This window comes from Diospyros lotus, chromosome 12, assembly GCF_014633365.1.
Source record: "Diospyros lotus cultivar Yz01 chromosome 12, ASM1463336v1, whole genome shotgun sequence".
In the NCBI taxonomy this organism is placed as follows: domain Eukaryota; kingdom Viridiplantae; phylum Streptophyta; class Magnoliopsida; order Ericales; family Ebenaceae; genus Diospyros; species Diospyros lotus.
The window spans coordinates 30,228,285-30,248,192 of NC_068349.1; the positions used below are offsets into that span (position 1 = coordinate 30,228,285).

The 19,908-nt window shown below is 39.6% G+C and overlaps 1 protein-coding gene across 5 annotated transcripts in view; it reads left to right on the top strand.

The window, feature by feature from the left end:
* LOC127787114 (uncharacterized) overlaps positions 1–17,436 on the top strand; it is a 37,066-nt gene extending 19,630 nt beyond the window's left edge. For 2 of the 5 annotated variants that reach the window (XM_052314978.1, XM_052314981.1), the window contains exon 8: positions 16,881–17,436. In XM_052314978.1, the coding sequence (XP_052170938.1) occupies positions 16,881–17,086 (206 nt within the window). In that variant the 3' untranslated portion in view covers positions 17,087–17,436. Of the gene's footprint in view, positions 1–14,230; positions 14,376–16,880 lie in introns of all 5 variants that reach the window. The other 3 variants (XM_052314979.1, XM_052314984.1, XM_052314980.1) reach the window with 2 other exon arrangements.
* The last annotated feature ends 2,472 nt before the right edge of the window (positions 17,437–19,908 follow it).

Consider the following 19,908-nt stretch of genomic DNA (forward strand, 5'->3'; position numbering starts at 1 on the left):
CAGTTTTAGAGGCAATTAAAGAAGCAATGTGGGCTGAAAGGCTTAACTAGTGAACTCCTAGGATCTATAGTGCATGCCACTTTGATGTGTGATAGTCAAAGTGCCATACATTTGTCTAAAAACCAAGCTCACCATGAAAGGATAAAGCATATAGATTCGCGTCACCATTTTATTAGGGAAATATTGGATAAAAAGGAAAATTTTCTAATAAAAGTTGTAGGTGATGATAATGCTGCAGATATCTTCACAAAGGCAATTCCTATGGAAAAGCTGAAGCATTGTTTAAAGTTGCTACAAAATGACTGAAGAGGCTGGGGAAGATGATCAAGTTAGGTATGGTTTGTATGTAGGTAGAAATCCTGGAGTAGTCAAATCCTATGCAAATGGTGGAGAATTTGTTGAAATGTTTGCCTAAGGATTAGACGCGGTAGAGAAAGGCTGGTTAGAAGGCAGTAGATTAAGTCTTCTAGAAGCTTGTTAGTTAGGGGTAATTTTGTAACTGCAGGCGGTTAAAATAGTTCTTGTAAATCCCGCCCTCTACAGTCTATAAATAGAAGGGCTCGGGGGTCTCATCTTTCATTCTATTTTGCGATCTATCTTGTGGGAAGAGAATGTGCTATGTATGTGCGTGAGAGTAAAGGGTTACTTTGTAATCTCTGGGTAATGCTTAGTCTGGTAATAGGGCTGAGAGTGAGTCAACAGTGCATGTAATCTTTTGTTTCCGGTTTCAAGATAGTGAAGAGCAAAGTCATATTAGTCTGGATGTAGGTTCTCCTTCAAGGAATTCTGAACCAGGATAAATTCTTTGTCTTGTGTGTGAGTGCTTTGATTTTGTGTTAATTCTTGTATTCCTATTTCTGTTCTAAATCGTGAGTGAGAGATTGTGTTTGTCTTGAGAGGAAATCGAGTGTGTGTGTTGGCGAGAATTATTACAATAGGATCTTGTTCCCTTTTCTTCTGATATGAATCTTATTAGCTGTAAATGGATATTTTGTATTAAATATAATTTTGACGAGTCAGTTCTCAAGTACAAAGCTCGATTAGTAGCTAAGGGATTTCTTTAAACTCCTAGTATTGATTATACTGAAACTTTTAGCCCATTTGTTAAGGCACCTACTATTTGAGTTCTGTTTTCTTTGGCTGTCACGTTGTCAAGGACCTACAATTGTAATAATTGGGGGAATTGTGGTTAATTGATTGTTTAGACGAGAAGAGTAGTTAGGCAGTTAGGCCTTTTGAATCCAAACTAATCATGTAATTGATGATCAAGTGGGCCTTAACGCCACTAGTAGGAGTCGGATCAGTATATAAACACACTGATACTGCACTCCTAAGGCATCGAAGATCAATATCAGTATACATCTCTCCTGCCTATTTCTCTCTCTCTATCTCTCATCTATTCCCTCTCAATTCTCTCTATTCTTCCCTCTCAATTTCTCCCAATTCTCCCCAATCCAAGGAGAATTCTCCCCAATTAGAGCAAGGTCTTGGGTAGCGATTAGTACTGGAATTCACCATGGCCAACGACACACGCATGAAGCAAATGGAGGCATAGTTGTAGTAGGTCATCGTGGCGGTGACCGATATGCAAATTCGAATGGGAAGTATGGAATCATCCGTGGATGCAATGGTGGAAAGGAGAATCGAAGGAGCTATGAATTGGTGGTGGGAGGAGAACCAGGAGCAACACAATCAATTGAAGGAGAAGATGTAGTTGTTTGTTAGAATGGTCACTAGTCTACACTATGTAAGACTTTCTCCAAAATTTCCTCCCAGAGAGAGATCTGACCCGATCTTGCTAGGTCACATCCCGGTCCCGTGAAGAGAGGACGCCTTTGAATTTGAGGTGGATTCGGTGGTGTTAGGGTAGAATACGATGGAGAGGAGGCTGGGAACTCAGGCTGCTCCCCATCAACCTGGTTTTCCATTCCCTTTATTGGAGATCCCGATGTTTGATGGGGTGAATCTGAGATGGTGGGTGTGCAGGTGTGAGAGAATGTTCAGCTTCTACCATGTGCTTGAACAATAACGAGTGACTCTCATCACTACTTACCTGAACAATGCGGGGAATGCATGGTTCAATGGATGGATAGGATCTAAAGAGGGTAGACGGTGGGCGAAATTTGTGGAGGATTTATGTGAGAGGTTTGGTGACAGAAACATGATGGACGTAGTAGAGGAATTTAACAAGCTTTGGCAAGAGGGGACGATGCAGTCTTACCAATTGAAGTTTGAGGAGCTTAAATCCCTCATACAATTCTGAATCCGCATTTGATCGAAGGGTATTTTGTCTCTAGCTTCGTGAGTGGGCTAAGTGAAGAATTGAGGCCAACTGTTAAAATGCAGCAGCCTAAAACTATAAAGCAAGTCGTGGAGTGTGCAAGGCTGCAGAGTAGATGGTGGATGCGTTAATGAAGAAGCAGTGTGGCAAATGAGGACAATGAATTTTGGAATGCTCTAGATAGGGAGCAACGGGGTAGGAAGAGAAGGAGGAAGAACTATGTCACGACCCCAAGGAACTCCAAGGATATATTAGTAATACATGTCATGTGTTTTCCTTATTAGTTGCATTTTCTATTGTTATTGTTAGCACTTCAATTGTAAGCCTATAAATAGGTTGGAGTAGTTAGAGGAAGGTATCTTAATGAATGATTTGAATTCTCTCATTTTTCCTCTCCCAATTCTTCTAGTTCTCTCTCCTGTCTTTCTCTCTCCTTCCTCAATTCTGTCAGTTCTGTTCTTTCCCTCCCTTTCTGCCCTATCTTCCTTTAATTCTTACCAAATTCCTTCCTAGACCCTAGGCAAATCCTAGAGTTGTAACAAACTAGCCAAGGGGGCACAAGAGGGGGTCATTCCTTTGTACTTGTTCCCGTACCTCTAAACAGCGAGAAACTTACAAAGCAGAGGAGGAAGTCGGGTCTATGCTTCTATTGTGGGGATTGATATGCCCCAGGACACCAATGGCGGAGATAGCTTCTGCTGTTGGAAGGAGAGGATGAGATGGAGGAAAATGATGATGGATCACTTACTCAGGGTGACGGGGAAGGAGAAGAAAATGTGGAGATATCACTCCATGCCCTCAGAGGTCTTGCTAACAACAAGATCATATGGGTAGAAGGGAGGGTGCAAGACCACCGGTTAATGGTTTTGATTGATAGCGAAAGCACACATAGCTTCCTCGATGAAGGGACGACTAAGAGGTTTGGGTGTGAATTGATAGGGACTTAACCGCTGTCTGTGACTGTAGCAAATGAGCACAAGGTGTTATGCTGGTCTGCGTGTGAATGATTTTGTTGGGAAATGCATGGGGAAACATTTGAAGTAGATTTAAGGTTTGCTGAAGTTAGGGGGATGTGACATAGTCCTAGGAGTGGACTGGATGAAGGGAGTTAGCCCTATTAGTTTTGACTTCAATAAGATGGAAGTCATGTTTGAGAAAAATGGGAGGAGGATGACCCTTACTAAAGTCCGAAGACAAGAATCTATAAGATGATAATCAAGATAAAGCTACAGAAAATTTTGAAGTCTAAATGGACTCAAGTGGCTCAGCTCTTTTAATCCATGCAGTGGAGCATGCAGAAGGAGAGGCAGAGCAGGAGGAAGTAGGGGAGACCACCAACCAACAACCATGGAAGGTACATGAATTAAACTCCCTTAATAAACTTTTGTTTGAGTTTAAGGACCTATTTGTCACGGGACCAAGGCCAAATTTTGCTGCGAATTTATTTTCCTGCTATGTTCATTTATTATTTCATAGTATTTTCCTTTTGTTCCAGCTGTTAGTTAGTTAGAGGGAATGTCCAGCTGTAAAGGTGTTTGGGATAAGACAAAATAGTTGGTTATGAGGGTTGCAATCTGCTGTGGCAACCCCCTAGGACAGCTATATAAGCCCAAACGGCTCCTATAAGTTGGTATCGAGAATCAATCAACCAATTCCAGATTTCTACCCTTTGCATTCTCTCTACCTCCCAACTATTACTTCTCTCTTTCTTCTTCTTTTTCTCTAAACCTTCTCTTCTCCTACAATTTTCTAGCCTGATTCTAATTACCCGGAACGGAAGTTGACAGCGGTCATAGCGCAACTGTGACATTATTTGAGGGCCCCCAGTCATTGCCTCCCCATAGACATTGCAATCACTCTATTGTCCTAAAACCCAATATTAAACCCATTAACGTCTGAGCTTATCGATATCCCCCTAAATAGAAAGCTGAGATTGAAAACTTGATCAAGGACTTGCTAACAAGGTCAATCATTCGACCAAGTCAAAGCCCCTATGCCTCACCCATACTTTTAGTAAAAAAGAAGGATGGGAGCTGGCATTTTTGCATTGATTATCGTTAGCTCAATTCTCATATAGTAAAGAATAAATTCCCAATTTCTATGATAGAAGACCTTATTGATGAACTTAAACATGCTGTGGTATTCACTAAACTAGACCTCAGATTAGGGTATCATTAGATCCTAATGAACGCTGATGACATACCTAAAACAACTTTCACCACTCATCAAGGGCATTATGAATTTTTGGTAACGCCCTTCTGCTTAACAAATGCCCCTGCTACATTTCAAGCCTTAATGAATCACATTTTTGAACCATACCTCCTCAAATTCATGCTAGTCTTTTTTGATATCATCCTTATTTACAGTCCCTTGTTTCAACAACACCTAGATCACCTAAAAATGGCCTTAGAGGTCCTGGGATTCAATCAATTGTTTATCAAGAGGTTTATGTGCCTTTGCTTAGCCAAGGGTGGAGTACTTGGGTCATGTGATATCTAGTGCAGGAGTGAGCATTGACCCTAAGAAGGTGGCAACTATGTTTACATGGCCAAGGCCTACATCAGTAAAGGCCCTGAGGGGATTCTTAGGCCTGGCGGGATACTTCAGGAGATTTGTGAAAGACTATGGTGTGATTAACAGGCCTTTAACTAATCTACTAAAGAAGAAGGGATTCAGATGGGGTGAGAAGGCAGAAGAGTCCTTTAAACAACTCAAAAAAGCGATGAGTGAAGTACCTACCTTGGGACTCCCGGATTTTTCTAAACCATTCACTTTGGAGACTGATGCTAGTAGTATAGGAGTGGGAGTAGTGCTATCACAAGAGGGAAGACCATTGGCTTTTATTAGCCAAGCCCTAAGCCTAAGGCATCAGGGACTTAGTGTATACGATAAGGAATTGCTGGCAGTTCTGATTGCAATGGATAAATGGAGACACTACTTGGAAAGGGGGCAATTCATCATAAAAATGGATTATGAGAGCCTAAAATTCTTCCTGCAACAGAGGCTACACATGCATCTCTAGAAGAAGGGGATGACAAGATTGATGGGATTGGATTTTGTCATCTAATATTGGAAGGGAAGAGAGAATAAGGTAGCTGATGCCTTATCTAGATGCATCGAAGAAGCAATGGTGACCTCTATCACAGTGGTTGTCCTTGACTGGTATCAGGAGGTCAGTGCCGGTTATGAATAGGATGAGTGGACGAAGGGAATTATGGAAAAACTCATTTTAGATCCTACCACTAGACTGGGGTTTACTATCAAGAATGGAGTGTTGAGGTACTAGGAAAGGTTAGTTATTGGGAATAGTGAGGTCTTAACAAGGAAGATCTTGGACATCCTCCATGGATCCCCACTTGGGGGCCATTCTGGAATGCAGAATACTTACCAGAGGGTCAAACAACTATTCTACTGGCCACAATTAAAGAAGTGGGTAGTTGAGTATGTGCTACAGTGTGATACTTGTAGTAGGTACAAGACAGAAACAGTAGCCACCCCTGGGTTACTAGCAACCACTCCCTGTACCTATGCAAGCACGGTCTAACATATCTATAGACTTTTTGGAAGGGTTCCCAAAGTTGGAGGGGAAGGATTGCATTTAGGTTGTGATGGATAGGCTCACTAAATTCTCTCATTTTATTGGGTTGACCCATCCTTTCACTGCTTAGGACGTAGCATGCTTATTTCTAGATAGGGTGGTACAATTGCATGGAGTGCCCCAATCCATTGTATCAGATAGAGAGTAGGTGTTTACTAGTCTTTTCTATAAAGAGTTGTTCAAGAATCTAGGAGCCAAACTACATGTCCTTAGCCTATCACCTTGAGTTTGATGGTAAAATTGAATGGGTGAAGTGATGCATGGAGACTTACCTGAGATGCCTATGCTTCCTACAACCTAAGGGGTGGCACTGATGGTTATCATTAGCTCAGTGGTGGTGCAACACTTACCATCACAACTCTATCAAGACGACCCCTTTCGAGGCTTTATATGGGTACAAACTCCCTTTACTACCTACTATATCAGGAGAAACCACAGTAGCCACGGTGGACTCCTATCTATAGCAGAGGCAGCAAGTGCTCAAGGTTCTACAAAGAGAATTAGCCAATGCTCAAAATAGAACCAAACAATTTGTAGATAGAAAGAGGAGTGACAAAGAATTTGTAAAAGGAGAAGAAGTCTACCGGAGACTAAGACAGGCTCATCTAAAGGCTCTAGCCCCGAGGTAGCACTCCAAGCTCAGTCCAAGGTACTATGGGCCCTATCCCATTTTAGCCAGGATTGGTCAGGTAGCTTACAAGCTCCAGCTACCCCCAAACTCCCAGATACACCAGATGTTTCATGTGTCCTTATTGAAGAAGTTAGCAGGAGCCAACCTAGTAAGCACAACCTTGCCCTTCTTACTTTTGGACCCTGCTGAGGCTGCAGAACTTGTGGCAATCCTTCACAAAAGGATCATATACCGACATGGAGCCCCTCTGACACAAGTCTTGGTGAGATGGTTTAATCTTCACCCAGAAAATAGCACTTGGGAGTACCTCCCTAACATACTCAAGTAGTTTCCTAAGGTGGCAGGACTACTCTGACCTTCTTGAGGACAAGAAGCTACTGAAGGGAGGGGGAATTGTCATGGACCTATAATTGTAATTGTGAGAAAATAATTATGAGAGAAAAACCTAAGAGATTAGCCTCTTAGCTTGTTATTTATAATAAGCATAATAGACCTAAACACCTATGGGCTTAATCTAATTACAAATAAAACAAACACATACAATAATTACAATATATACAATACTAATAATTCTAACACTCCCCCTCAAGATGGAGCATAGATATCATATGCACCAAGTTTGTTACAAATATATTCCACTCAAGGACCCTTTAGAGACTTAGTGAAGACATCTGGAAGTTGATCATTGGAGTTAACAAACTTTGTAACAATAACACATTCAACCAGTTTTTCTCTAATAAGGTGACAGTTGATTTCAATATGCTTAGTCCGCTCATGGAACACTGGATTGAAACCAATGTGTAAGGCCGCTTAATTATCACAAACAAGCTTCATAGGGGACACTTCACAAAATTTGAGTTCCTGCAAGAGTTGTTTGAGCCAAATGAGCTCACAAGTTGCATTAACCATAGCCCGATACTCTGCCTTTGCACTAGATTTAGCTATTGCATTTTGTTTCTTACTTTTTCAAGAAACCAAATTTCCTTCACAAGAACACAATACCCAAAGGTCGACCGACGATCAAAAGGAGATCCTGTCCAATCTGCATCTGCATAACAACAAATATGTGTGTCTCTTATCCTCATAGAGTAGCCTTTTACCTGGTGCTCTTTTGATATATCTTAGAATCCGAATAATAGCATCATAGTGAGAATCACATGGAGAACTGAAGAACTAACTAACTACACTCATAGTAAAAGCAATGTCGGGATGAGTGACTGCGAGATAGTTCAACTTGCCTACCAGACATTTGGATCCATTGGGGTGCCAACTGGTTTGCAGTTCACCATACAAGTTTTTCCTAAGATGTCAAGGGCATACTTCCTCTGAGAAATTGAGATATCATGTCTTGACTTAGCAACTTTAATACCCAAGAAATATTGAAGTCGGCCTAGGTCTTTGGTCTGAAAGTGATGATGTAGATGTTCCTTTAGTTTCTGTATTCCAACCTGATCACTCCTTGTGATAACAATGTCATCTACATAAACAAGGTAAATATATAAGGAAGAAGAATGGTGATAGAAAACTAAATGATTAGCTTCATTTCGGGTGAGACCAAAGGCTTGAACCATAGTGCTAAACCTGCCAAACCACGCCCTTGGAGATTGTTTTAGACCATAGAGAGACTTCTTGAGTTTGCAGACTATATTGGACTCCCCCTGAGCAACAAAACTAGGTAGTTGCTCCATATATACCTCTTCCTGCAAATCACTATGAAGAAAGGCATTTTTAATATCGAGCTGATAGAGTGGCCAATGACGCGTGGCAGCTAGAGAGAGAAAGAGGCGAACAAAGGCCATTTTCGCGACATGAGAGAAGGTATCACTGTAATCCAACCCATAGATCTGTGTAAAGCCTTTGGCAACCAAGCGGGCCTTACGATATTCCACACTTCCACTTGTCTATCATGACCCACTTTGGGAGTGAATACCCACGGGCAACCAACGAGAATCTTTCTTGGTGGTAAAGGCACCAAATCTCAAGTACCATTTGAATGTAAGGCGTTAATCTCATCTAACATAGCCTGGCGCCAATCAGGATGGGATAGAGTTTCACCTGTGGTTTTAGGAATAGAAATAGAGGAAAGACTCGAAACAAAGACACTATAAGAAGGAGACAAACAGTCATAGCATAAAAAGTTATAAATAGGATAAGGATTACGAGTAGACCGTGTACCTTTGTGAAGAGCAACAGGGAGATTGTCGGACTCAGGATTCGGGGTAGGAGGGACCACAGACGGAGAGAGCGAGTCAGGAGAGTCCTGGGCTGGAGGAATGCTAGCGCTGGTAGCGAGATGAGGACAACAGTGATATGTAAGAAGTGGAGGAGTCGTGGAAGGTGGACCGAAAAATTGTAGGGTAGGCCCCACGGTGGGTGCCACAGAGAAGGAGGAGATAGACGAACCCGATGAGGACAACAGAAGAAAAGAAAAAGGAACAGGCAAAACCTGGTGAAGACTTTGTGAATCAGGCTAAGCGATCGAAAAGAAAGACTGTTGTTCAAAGAATATGACATCAGCAGACATAAGATAGCAGTTCAGCTTAGGAGAGTAACACTTGAAGCCTTTTTGGAATCGAGAATAGTCGAGTAAGATACCCTTGAGAGATTTTGTGGCAAGCTTATCCTGTCCAAGTGAAAAATAATGCACAAAATAGATGCATCCAAAAAACATGAAGAGGAACAGAATAAAGTGGCTGTGTAGGGAACAAAAGGGAATGGAGAATTTAGTTCTGTAACGCGGAAGATGGCATGTGATTGATTAGATAACATACAATTAGAACAACGTATGTAAAAGGAGCGTCTGTGCAGTCTCAATAAGATGGCGATTTTTACGCTCAACAACACTATTTTGTTGAGGTGTGTAAGGACAAGAGGATTGATGCATGATGCTATTAGTAGTCATAAAGGTAGTAAATTGAGAAGAAAAATACTCAGGGGCATTATGACTACATAAGACACGTATAAAAATTCTAAACTGTGTTTTTATTTCAACAGTAAATGTATGAAAGATAGAAAACAACTCAGACCAACTCTTCATAAGAAACAACCAAGTGCAACGAGAAAAGTCATCAATGAAAGTAACAAAATATAAAAAACCAAGAGTAGAATTGACGCGACTCGGTCCCCCATACATCATAGTACACAAGGGAAAGGGGAGTCTCAGCCCTATTATTTACTTGACGAGAAAAAGAATTACGAGCTTGTTTACCACATTGACATGATTCACAATTAAACATGGATAATGAGGACAAACTGGGAACTAATTTCTTTAGTTTGGAGAGGCTAAGATGATCGAGACGATAGTGGAGAACATCTGGGGAAGCGACACTGGTGCAAGCTATCGGCGAACTAGGCACAACAAGATGATAGTGACCCTATGATTCACGCCTGACGCCAATTGTCCGCCCCATATCGTGGTCCTGAACACAAACAGAGGTAAGTAAAGATAACAGAACAGTTAAGGGTTTTGGTGAGTTGGCTAACTGAAATCAAATTAAAATGACTATCAGGAATATATAAAACAAAATTTAATGAGAAATATGAGGTGGATGTGATTTGGCTGAGCCCTTTAACTGCAGTTTTGGTATCATCAGCCAAGGTAACAATAGGCAAGGTATCATAATAGGTAAGTGAGAAGAAAAGAAGTTCATTATCACACATATGGTCAATGGTGCCAGAATTTATAATTTAAGGACCAACTGATGAGCCTTGAATAACACAAGCAACGGGATTATTAGGATGAGATTGCTGGGTGGCCTGGAACTTTAGGAAGGCATCATACTCAGCTGCAGATATAGGTACCAATTGCGTATTTGGTGGAGATTGAGCAGGACTAGGATCGCTCTGAAATACATGAGCTGCACTGGTAAATGATGCAGGTGGAGCAGCTGGTTGACCATGTTTCTTCTAGCATTTGTCCTCAAGATGACCCAGTTTCTTACAAAAGGTACACTGTAGACATGGACGACTATTATTATGTCCTCTATTTTCTCCTATTGTGGAAGCCTGAGACACAAGAGCTGAAGATTCGACTGGAGGAACAACATGAGAAGAAGAGGACATGCCATGCGCACCTATCATATTCAACAACCTTTTAAAAGAGTCATTCATGGTAGAACTAGCGGAGCTGGTCAAGATTTGATGCCTGATGGCGTCAAACTTTGGTTTTAGGCCGGAGAGAACAATAACTATAAAAAACTTCTCTCATTGAGTAATCTGTTCGGTGTGGATCGTAGTAAGAGGAAGAAGAGCATCAAATTCTTGCATGAGAACCCGAACTTGCCCCAGATAAGATTCCATGGACGACTCCTGCTTGAGATTCTTGATATTAGAGACCATAGTGTACAAATGTTGGATATCGTTTGTATAACACTTTTCAGCTTCCTTCCACACATCAACACAAGTTTCAAAGGGGCGAAAGAGCTGCATGATGGATGGATCAATAGACTGCCATAGGAGGCCACATAACTGGGCATCAACTTGTTCTCATCTAGCTCGATTAGCTTTTGGCACACTTTCAGCCTTTGTGGTAAGATGATCTGCTTGCCTTGTCCTTTGAACCACATTTTGATAGAGGCTGCCCATGAGAAATAATTGGCAGACCCTATCAACTTGATAGTGGTAATATGTCTGTTCTAAGATTAGAGACAGTAAATGATTGAGAGGTAGTAGGGGCAACAGATGCTAGAGCGGGAGTAGCATCGACAAAAATCGCGTCATTGAGATTAGACATGGCGAGGATTTTGACACCTGAAATAGCTTGAGGGGTTGTCGGAGATCAGATCTGGAGAAGTCGGAGAGAATTTACCTGCGGGTGGACGTGCTGTCACGTGTCAGCGCGTGGAGGCAGAGGCAGCGCATGGCGGCGGTGAGTGGGTGGTTTGGCGACGACGAGTCTTTGGCGGCGAACCCTAGGGTGGTGGCGGTGTTAGCAAGTGGTGGTTAGACAGTAGGGTTCTGGTATGGGCAGTGACGGTGACAGTGACGACTAGCGTTTGAAGGTCGTTGGAAAAAGATGCACAGTGACAGCTAAAGTTTTTCTCACCAATGGCTCTGATACTATATGAGAAAATAATTATGAGAGAAAAATCTAAAAGATTAGCCTTTCTTAGCTTTTTATTTATAATAGGCATAACGAGTCTAAACATCTACGGGTTTAATCTAATTACAAAATAAAATAAATATATACAATAATTATAATATATACAATACTAATAATTCTAACAGTAATAATTTGGGGAATTGTGGTTAATTGATTGTTTAGGCAGAAAGAGTAGTAGACAGTTAGGCCTGAATTTTAAATTCAAACTACTCATGTAATTGATGATCAAGTGGGCCTTGATGCCACTAGTAGGAGCCAGTTCAATATATAAACATGTTGATACCACGCCCCAAGGCATCGAAGATCAATTTCAATATGCATCTCTCCCCCCAATTTCTCTCTCTCTCTCTCTCATCTATTCCCTCTCAATTCTTGCTATTCTTCCCTCTCAATTTCCCCCAATTCTCCCCAATCCAAGGAGAATTCACCCCTGTCAGAGTCCGGTTCTAACACACGTTTGGTTGGGATATTCAACAAGTTGATGTGAATAATGCCTTCCTTAATTGTGATTTAATTGAAATAGTATTCATGTTTCAACTTGAAGGCTTTGTTAGTCCTCACTTTTCTTCTCATGTTTGTCGATTGAAGAAATCTTTGTACGGTCTTAAGCAAGCTCCTCGGGCATGGTATACAAAACTTAGAACTACATTACAAGGTTGGGGATTTGTGCTAGCAGTTTCTGATGCTTCTTTCTTTATTAAGAAATTTGCTCATTATGTTTTGTTCATTCTTGTTTATGTGGATGATATTCTTGTTACTAGTTCTGATCCTAAAGTTCTTCAATCATTCATTTATTTGAGATCTGGAGACTCATTTTGCTCTCAAAACTCTAGGATCAGTGATTATTTTTTGGGTTTTGAAGCTCATAGAGACAGCATTGGTATCTATCCTACTCAGTCCAAATATACAATATATTTGTTGAAAAAGGCTGCTATGCAAGGTTGTAATTCTTGTTCTACACAGTCAATTTGGGGGTTTCCTTGATAAATGATGGGGAGTTATTTTCTGATCCTTTTCTCTATAAAACTATCATTGGTCTTCTTCAATATCTCACATATACAAGACTTGATATTGCCTTTATGGTGAACAAACTAAGTCAGTTTTTATCCTCACCAAAACAACAACACTGGTTGGCTTGCAAGAGGTTACTTCGATATCTAAAGGGTATAGTTGGATTTGGTTTATTGTTCACTCCTTCTCCTATTGATTTGTCTCTTACAATCTATACGAATGCAGATTATGTTGATTGTAAGGTTACGAGGAAGTCTACAAGTGGGTTATGTGTTTCTCTTAGTAAAAACTTGTTAATTTAGAGTTCAAGAAAGCAATTTGTGGTTGCTAAATCTGTTGGAGAAGCTGAGTATAGAGCTATTGCACAGGGGGTCACTAAAATTTTGTGGCTAAAGTCTTTGTTTTCTGAACTAGGCTATCCATGTTCCAAAATTCCTATTATATGGAGTGATAATCCGGCAACAAAGAGTATAGCTGAGAATCCTGTTTTTTATTCTTGTTCTAAACATATTGAAATTGATGTTCATTTTGTTCATGAGAAAGTTGAAAATGGTGAAGTTGAAATCAGATATGTTCCTACACTTTATCAAGTAACTGATATCTTCACTAAGGGTTTACCTAGAGACAGATTTCTTTTCCTATGTCATAAGCTTGGTCTCAAGCTGTCTCCTATCTCTTTTGGTTTTGCTGCTACTCCAGACAAGTTACAACACAAGACTTCTTTCTCTATGGAGTCTGCTTTGAGGGGGAATGTAGAAGAGAGATAATTTTTGTTGTTTGTTTTACAGTTGCTACCGCTTGACTGCTACGGTTAGGATGTTGTTAGAGTGTTTAAATGCTGTTGCTTTTTTGTTGTAATCAAGTTGCTCAACTTGCTGCAACTTGCAAGTTGTTTGTTAACAAGGATTAGCTGAATATAAATACTTAGCTAATTCTTCTTTCTATTATTGAGAAAGGGATTATTCAAGAACACTCCTCTCTCTTCCTCCTGTGTTTTCTCTCAATCTTTATTCCATTTTCTTTCTTCATTACTACCTTGAAGCTTCGCTTCAGGGTTGTACCTTGGTAGTTATAGCAAATTGTTCTAGAAGATAGCCAGGGCATTGTACGGAAGAAATCAGTTAGTTATACTGCTGTGATCATTATATAAGGCCTGATACAGCCTTGTTCAAGGCATTGAATATCAATAGAGAATTCAGAATTCCTTCTCTCTCTCTCTCTCTCTCTCTCGATCTTTCTCCCTCTCATTCTCTGTTATTCTATTTCCCCCTACAATTCCCCTCAATTTCTCCCTTAATTTCTTGCCCAATTCTCACCAAACAAGTGAGAATACCCTGTCAGATTCAGATATCTGACACTTTCGCTCTATGAGGTGCGCACCTAGGCGCTAAGGTGCACCTCACCTTGAGGCACAAGGCGCGTGGCTTTTGCTCCTGTGTTTTTTTTTTTTTTTTTTTTATGGAATTGTTAAAATCTAACCAGTAATAACCAGAAAAAATTAAAAGAAATTTGATAAAACAATTAAACATCCCATTATTTAGTTAAATAGTGTTGGTTATTTGTTATTTATGAGTTTATAAGTTTGCTTTTACCTCTTTATATGTACAGGCTCCAAGCACTTTGGTGTTGTAGTCCACCTTGAGCTTTTGACAACTATGGCTAGAACTTCTTACAATATGCATTGTATTGAAGTATTTACAGATGTGAAGGTATATACTTGAGTGATTGTTACCCAGCAAAAAAAAAAAAAAAGGTATATACTTGATATTTTTGAATACATATTCCAACATGTTAAGATTGAGAGTTTAATGAGTTATACTGCCTAGATACAAGCTGACAATGTATTCATTGGGAAAAAAGAAACTATAAATATAACAAAATCTTATGCTAGAATATTATACAATGTATCAGATCCAAATTTCTGATCTTCTCCAAAAAGATTTACTTGTAATGAACTAAACCATATTCTACTTCACCTAGATACCACATTACCCACATTCCATGCTGTGGTTCATTGAAAAGCCTGGTCTTCTCCACAAAAATTTACTTGTAAAGAACTAAACCACATTTTACTTCAAGTCCCTGTTCAGAAATTTGAAAACTCCTTGCCCCACAGTCTTTTTTCTAAACCACAGATTCACGAATCCATCCAGTCTTCCATGTCTTTTTTCTCGAGAGATTAATAGAACACAACAGGTAAACCCTACTTTAAGGAAGCCAATGTTACTATGGAGTACTTTAAGAAGCCAATGTTACTATGGAGCATAGTTGTTAAATCGAGATTCGAATTGAGAATCGAAATCCTTATTTTATGAATCGTGAATCGAGAATTGAATCGAATGGTAAGATTCAGTACACATTCTCAATTTCAACTATAAATAATATATATCCATAAAAAATAAATAATGTGTCCACCATGATCAATTCTTTTAAATATAAATAGATAAATAAACTTTTAAATATATTTGCTAAGTTTAAAATTATACCAAAAGGAAAAAGTTTATTCATGTTGCCTTTAAATTCAAATTGCACCAAACCAAACCACTTTCAAAATAACAAGCTAGGAAAAAAAAAAAAAAAAACTACAACTATAAGATTACTAATAAATTCCATTGTCCATAATCTTCACTAATTATCAATCATCTTCATCTTCAAGTTCAAGAGCATCATCATTTTCATCATCTTCTTCGTTTTCAAAGATAGCCAAATCGAACAAATATTTGATTAAAGCGTACATGGAGACGAAGTAGCACGAATTGGATGAATCGGACGAATCGTGATATTCATGCGATTCACAATCGATTCGTTTGATTCATAGTTGATTCTAAGAGATTTTCGATTCACCCTATAAATTCGACTCGATTTCTACATGAATCGAGTCAAATCGTACGATTCGAATCGTGAATCGTACAATTCTAAGGGATTTTAGATTTACCCTATAGATTCGACTCGATTTCTATATGAATCGAGTGGAATCGTACGATTTGAATCGTGAATCGTAAGATTCTAACAACAGTGCTATGGAGTCAAGTGCTATGTTGGACCAGATGGTCATATATAGGCAGGGAGCCCCTATCATACATGTATTAGTGAAGTGGTCCAACTTTCACCATGATAATATTAATTGGGAATATTTGCCTGAACACTACTCAGACAGTTTCCGCAAGCTGCCAGCCTACTGAGCATTTCTTGAGGGCAATACATTTTTCAAGCAGGGGCGAATTTGTCATGTTCTAACAGCTTGGGTGACTTACACGTGAGCGTAGTTATAGAGGATGTGACTTGTACCTAGAGAAGGCTATATGCAATTGTACACTTTTTGATTTTGGCGGGATTTGATATAAAGGACTGATCCTAGCCACCTAGAGGTATCTAGAAATTCAGTTGTAATCGATCTGAATTCTCCCTCACCATTTCTCTCTCTCTCTCTCCCTATATCTCTCTCTCTTCATTGCTCTCTTTGTTCCTTTCCATTCCCTTACAGAATTCTCTCGGATCACATCCGATCAGTGAGAATTCAGTGTTAGATCGGAGATCTGACAGGACGTAGACTCCCCTTGGAAAAGAATGCTTTGCAAGTTTTCTGATTTGCTGCATGTCTTTTTCACACCCTCAGTAGCTAGAAAGATAACAGAAAATTTACCTTTGCGGTGGTACAGGGAAGAATTAAAATAGCGTTTAGTTGATTGTGTCATTCTTTATTCTTCTAGGTGAAGTTTCGTGATACAAAAACCTGTGATCTTTAAAAATGCACCATGGATAACTGGCTTTTGAGATTTGCATGTGAGAGTGACAAATTTTATTATGGTGAAGAGTGGTTGTGTATATATACTTTGTTGTATAGGGTGATAGGCCTTCAAGGGAGCTAATGTTTTGTGGTGTAGGATTGTAGATAGGGATTCAACTATGCTGTGACTTTTAGTCATATCTGCTTTGAGGTTTGTTTTGAAGTTCTGGGGTTGTAGAAGCTTTCTGTTCTTTTCAGAGTGGCGCTCAACGTTACTGTCTTCTGGTTTAATATTTTGTGTTCATAAATGCTCCTTTTGGAACTAGAAGCTGTGGAAGAAAAGAAAGGAAAATGATTATGCGCATAATATACATGCAAAAATGCATGCATGCGAGTAATTTTATTTTATTTTCATTTTCCTTTCTATCAAAGATTCCTTGTTCCAGTCGGCAGTCACAAAATTAATTTATTTTAACGCAAGAAAAATGCTTTAGAATAGTATAGTAGTGAAGTTAATCCTTTCTTTTGCAGCCAGGCCAGGATTTCAGAGACCGGCCGGTTCTACTACTACCAGGTCATACTTGGAGCCCATTCCTACCACCGAAGAGGGCCTACTTCCTGCAGACTTTGTTTTGGAAGATCCAGAATCTCATTACATATATGTGTGCAGAAAGATGGATGAAACAACAGATTTAGATCATATGCACCCCCACTTGTTGACAAGTGATGTGTTGTAACATAGTGAATGAGGAGGTGGGGAGGCCGGTTTTGACGCTTTACCGTCAATTTTTTCTGAAACCCGGCACATGATATTATTGCTGCTTGCCTTTACAATACAATACCATTAGACATTAGTTGTTAGGTTTGGTTGGGGCTACCTTACCTACCTACCTACCTACTACCTGTGCTTTGGGCAGAGGTGATAAGTGTTGGGTTGTGTTTGGATTGGATTGGATAGATTCCTTCTTACCAATAAATAATGTGGGGAAGAAGAATGGAATGAAATTCCCCCACAGTAGTATATTTTATTTTATGGAAAAGAAAGAATTGCCTCTCCGGGAGGTTATAAATGCTTGAATTGTTTTTATTGTGTGTTCGTCGTCATTTGTGTTCAATTTCAGGGAAAGGCCCAGTAGCAGAAGAAGAAGGGGCGGGGGTGTTTGCGCGTGCGTATGCGTATGGGTATGGTTGGGTGCTTGGTTCTGAAGCAATGTGTTGTTGTATTCGTCTTGTCTTGAGATGAGATGTTCCATCCATGTGCGCTTGATATGTCATTATTATTAGGATCATGTTACATGTACACCATTTTTGTATATCTTGGGCTACACAAGGGTTATTATGATCAAAATATTCTGTGTCTCTTCATGCGCCTCACGCATCTCTATGTGTCTCATGAGGGGTTTTTTGTCATAATACCCCATTTTATAGTCTAAGATGTACAAAATGGATGTACTAATAGCATTTTCTTTATTATTATCATCCGTGCTCTCCATTTCCCACTTTAATACTGATTTTTGTGGGTAGCTTAATGATCTATGTGTAGGGTACCATCTAGGATGCGTTGATTGGCCAAGAGTCAAAAGCCCCTAACACCCCCCCCCCCCCCCCCCCCCATCTAGGATGCGTTGGTTGGTCAAGAGTCAAAAGCCCCTTTCTAGGACGCGTTGGTCAAAAGTCAATAGTTCATCCATTCCCTTGGCAAGCATTTTTTTTTATATAATCCAAAAAGAAAACACAGCATTTATAAATTGTTAATAATTAATTAATTAGTGGTGATCAGACACGCCATCGCAGTACCCCACTGGCTTACTTAGAACACCACTGTATGCTGTTTGATTGGCAGATGCATTTCTTGTTTGATTGGTTTTTTTTATTTATGCATGCATAGGCACCCAAATAAAAAATACTTATCTTCTTTAGCTTTAGCTTTAGCTTTAGCTTGCCCATCCAGGCGTTTTTATATTATTAATTTAAGTGGATTCGTTTGTCTATGGATTTGGATTTCTCAAAATCTCAAAGTGCATTCATTAATTAAACGCACTTGCTTTGCTTGTGAGTATCAGCTGTCGTAGTTTTACCTATGAATTTGAACAAGCTAAATAATTAACCTATCAATTAATATCTATGCATCACGTGGCCTAATCTAGACAAGACACGTGGATCAAAATATTAACACGTGGCATCAATTTTGATGAGTTAATTTAAGGGTCACTTGGAAGGTATATAGACTTGTCACTTGGTAGATTTGGTGTTCTCAATCAGTCATGAGTATGACTTGAGTCATTGACATCACAACTAACGAAGCTCGGATCATATCCCAAATAAGGTCTTCAACAGAATTCAACCTTGAACCATCCCCTTGCAACCTACAAATGTCTTTAATTCTTTGGTTGTGAGTAAACATTTACTACCCTCCTATTTATTGTGCCTTGTGCACCCACGGCTAGTCGCATTGGCCTTTTCTAGTTGCATGCTTGGCGTGGCCAAGTAAGCTAGGTATTGGCCATACGTCATGCCCTTTTTCATTTTCCCCTCTTAGACCATCACTTTGGTCCAGGAACACCACTATCTATGTTTAATTTAACTTCATGCTTAATCTAATTGTTGATTTTCTATTGATATCTTTCAAGTCACCACTCAATTGGTAAAAGTAGAACTTAATGGGTCACTTTTTTCCTTTATAAGTCTGATTTTCGTATTTTCTAATCTCAAAACTATTTCCTAAATTTAATAAATTATTTCAAATAAAAAATAAAATTACGAGTTGTTATAGGGAAGTATATACTCCTTAAAATCAGGCTATATAAGAAATCATTCATTTACTGCTGAAGTGTGTTTAACCCACTAAGGCAGACTATATATTCAAGGAGATACATAAGAGCATTTGTGGAAATCACACAGGTGTTTGGTACCTTTCTCAAAAGGCTTTAAGATACGGGTACTATAGGCTGACTATGGTTTGAGACGCTGAGCATCTCGTACAAACCTATGAGGGTTGCTAGAGAACGACCAACTTAACCTATGTCTCAATTGTTGAGTTGACCCAGCTTACCCGACCTTGCCCTTTTGTAGGGCGGGGAATTAACAAATTCGACCCTTCCCACATGCATCTTGACAGTGCAAGTTTATCATCCTTGTGTTGGAGTACTTCAATAAGTGCTTGGAAGCCGAGTTAGTGACTACCATTATTACACAAAGGGTCAAGTAGTTCTTGTGGAAGAATGTTATTTTTTCAATTTGGGATTCCTCGAGTACTAATCTCCAAAAATACAACCTAGTTCACTAATGCGTTAGCTACATATTGGTGTAGGGAATTGGGGATCACTTAGGATTTCACCTCAGTTGGGAATTTGTAGGCCAATGGATGGGTAGAACTCACTAATTAGTTGATTCTTCGGGGCCTATGTGCTTGGTTGGAAGAAAGGGTAATTGGGTGGAGGAGCTTCCAAGTATTTTATGGGCTTATCAAACAACTCCTTGGATTTCAACGAAGAGCATGCCTTTTAGTCAATGTTATGGCTAAGAGGCTATCATCCCTATTCAGATTGGAGTTCCTAGT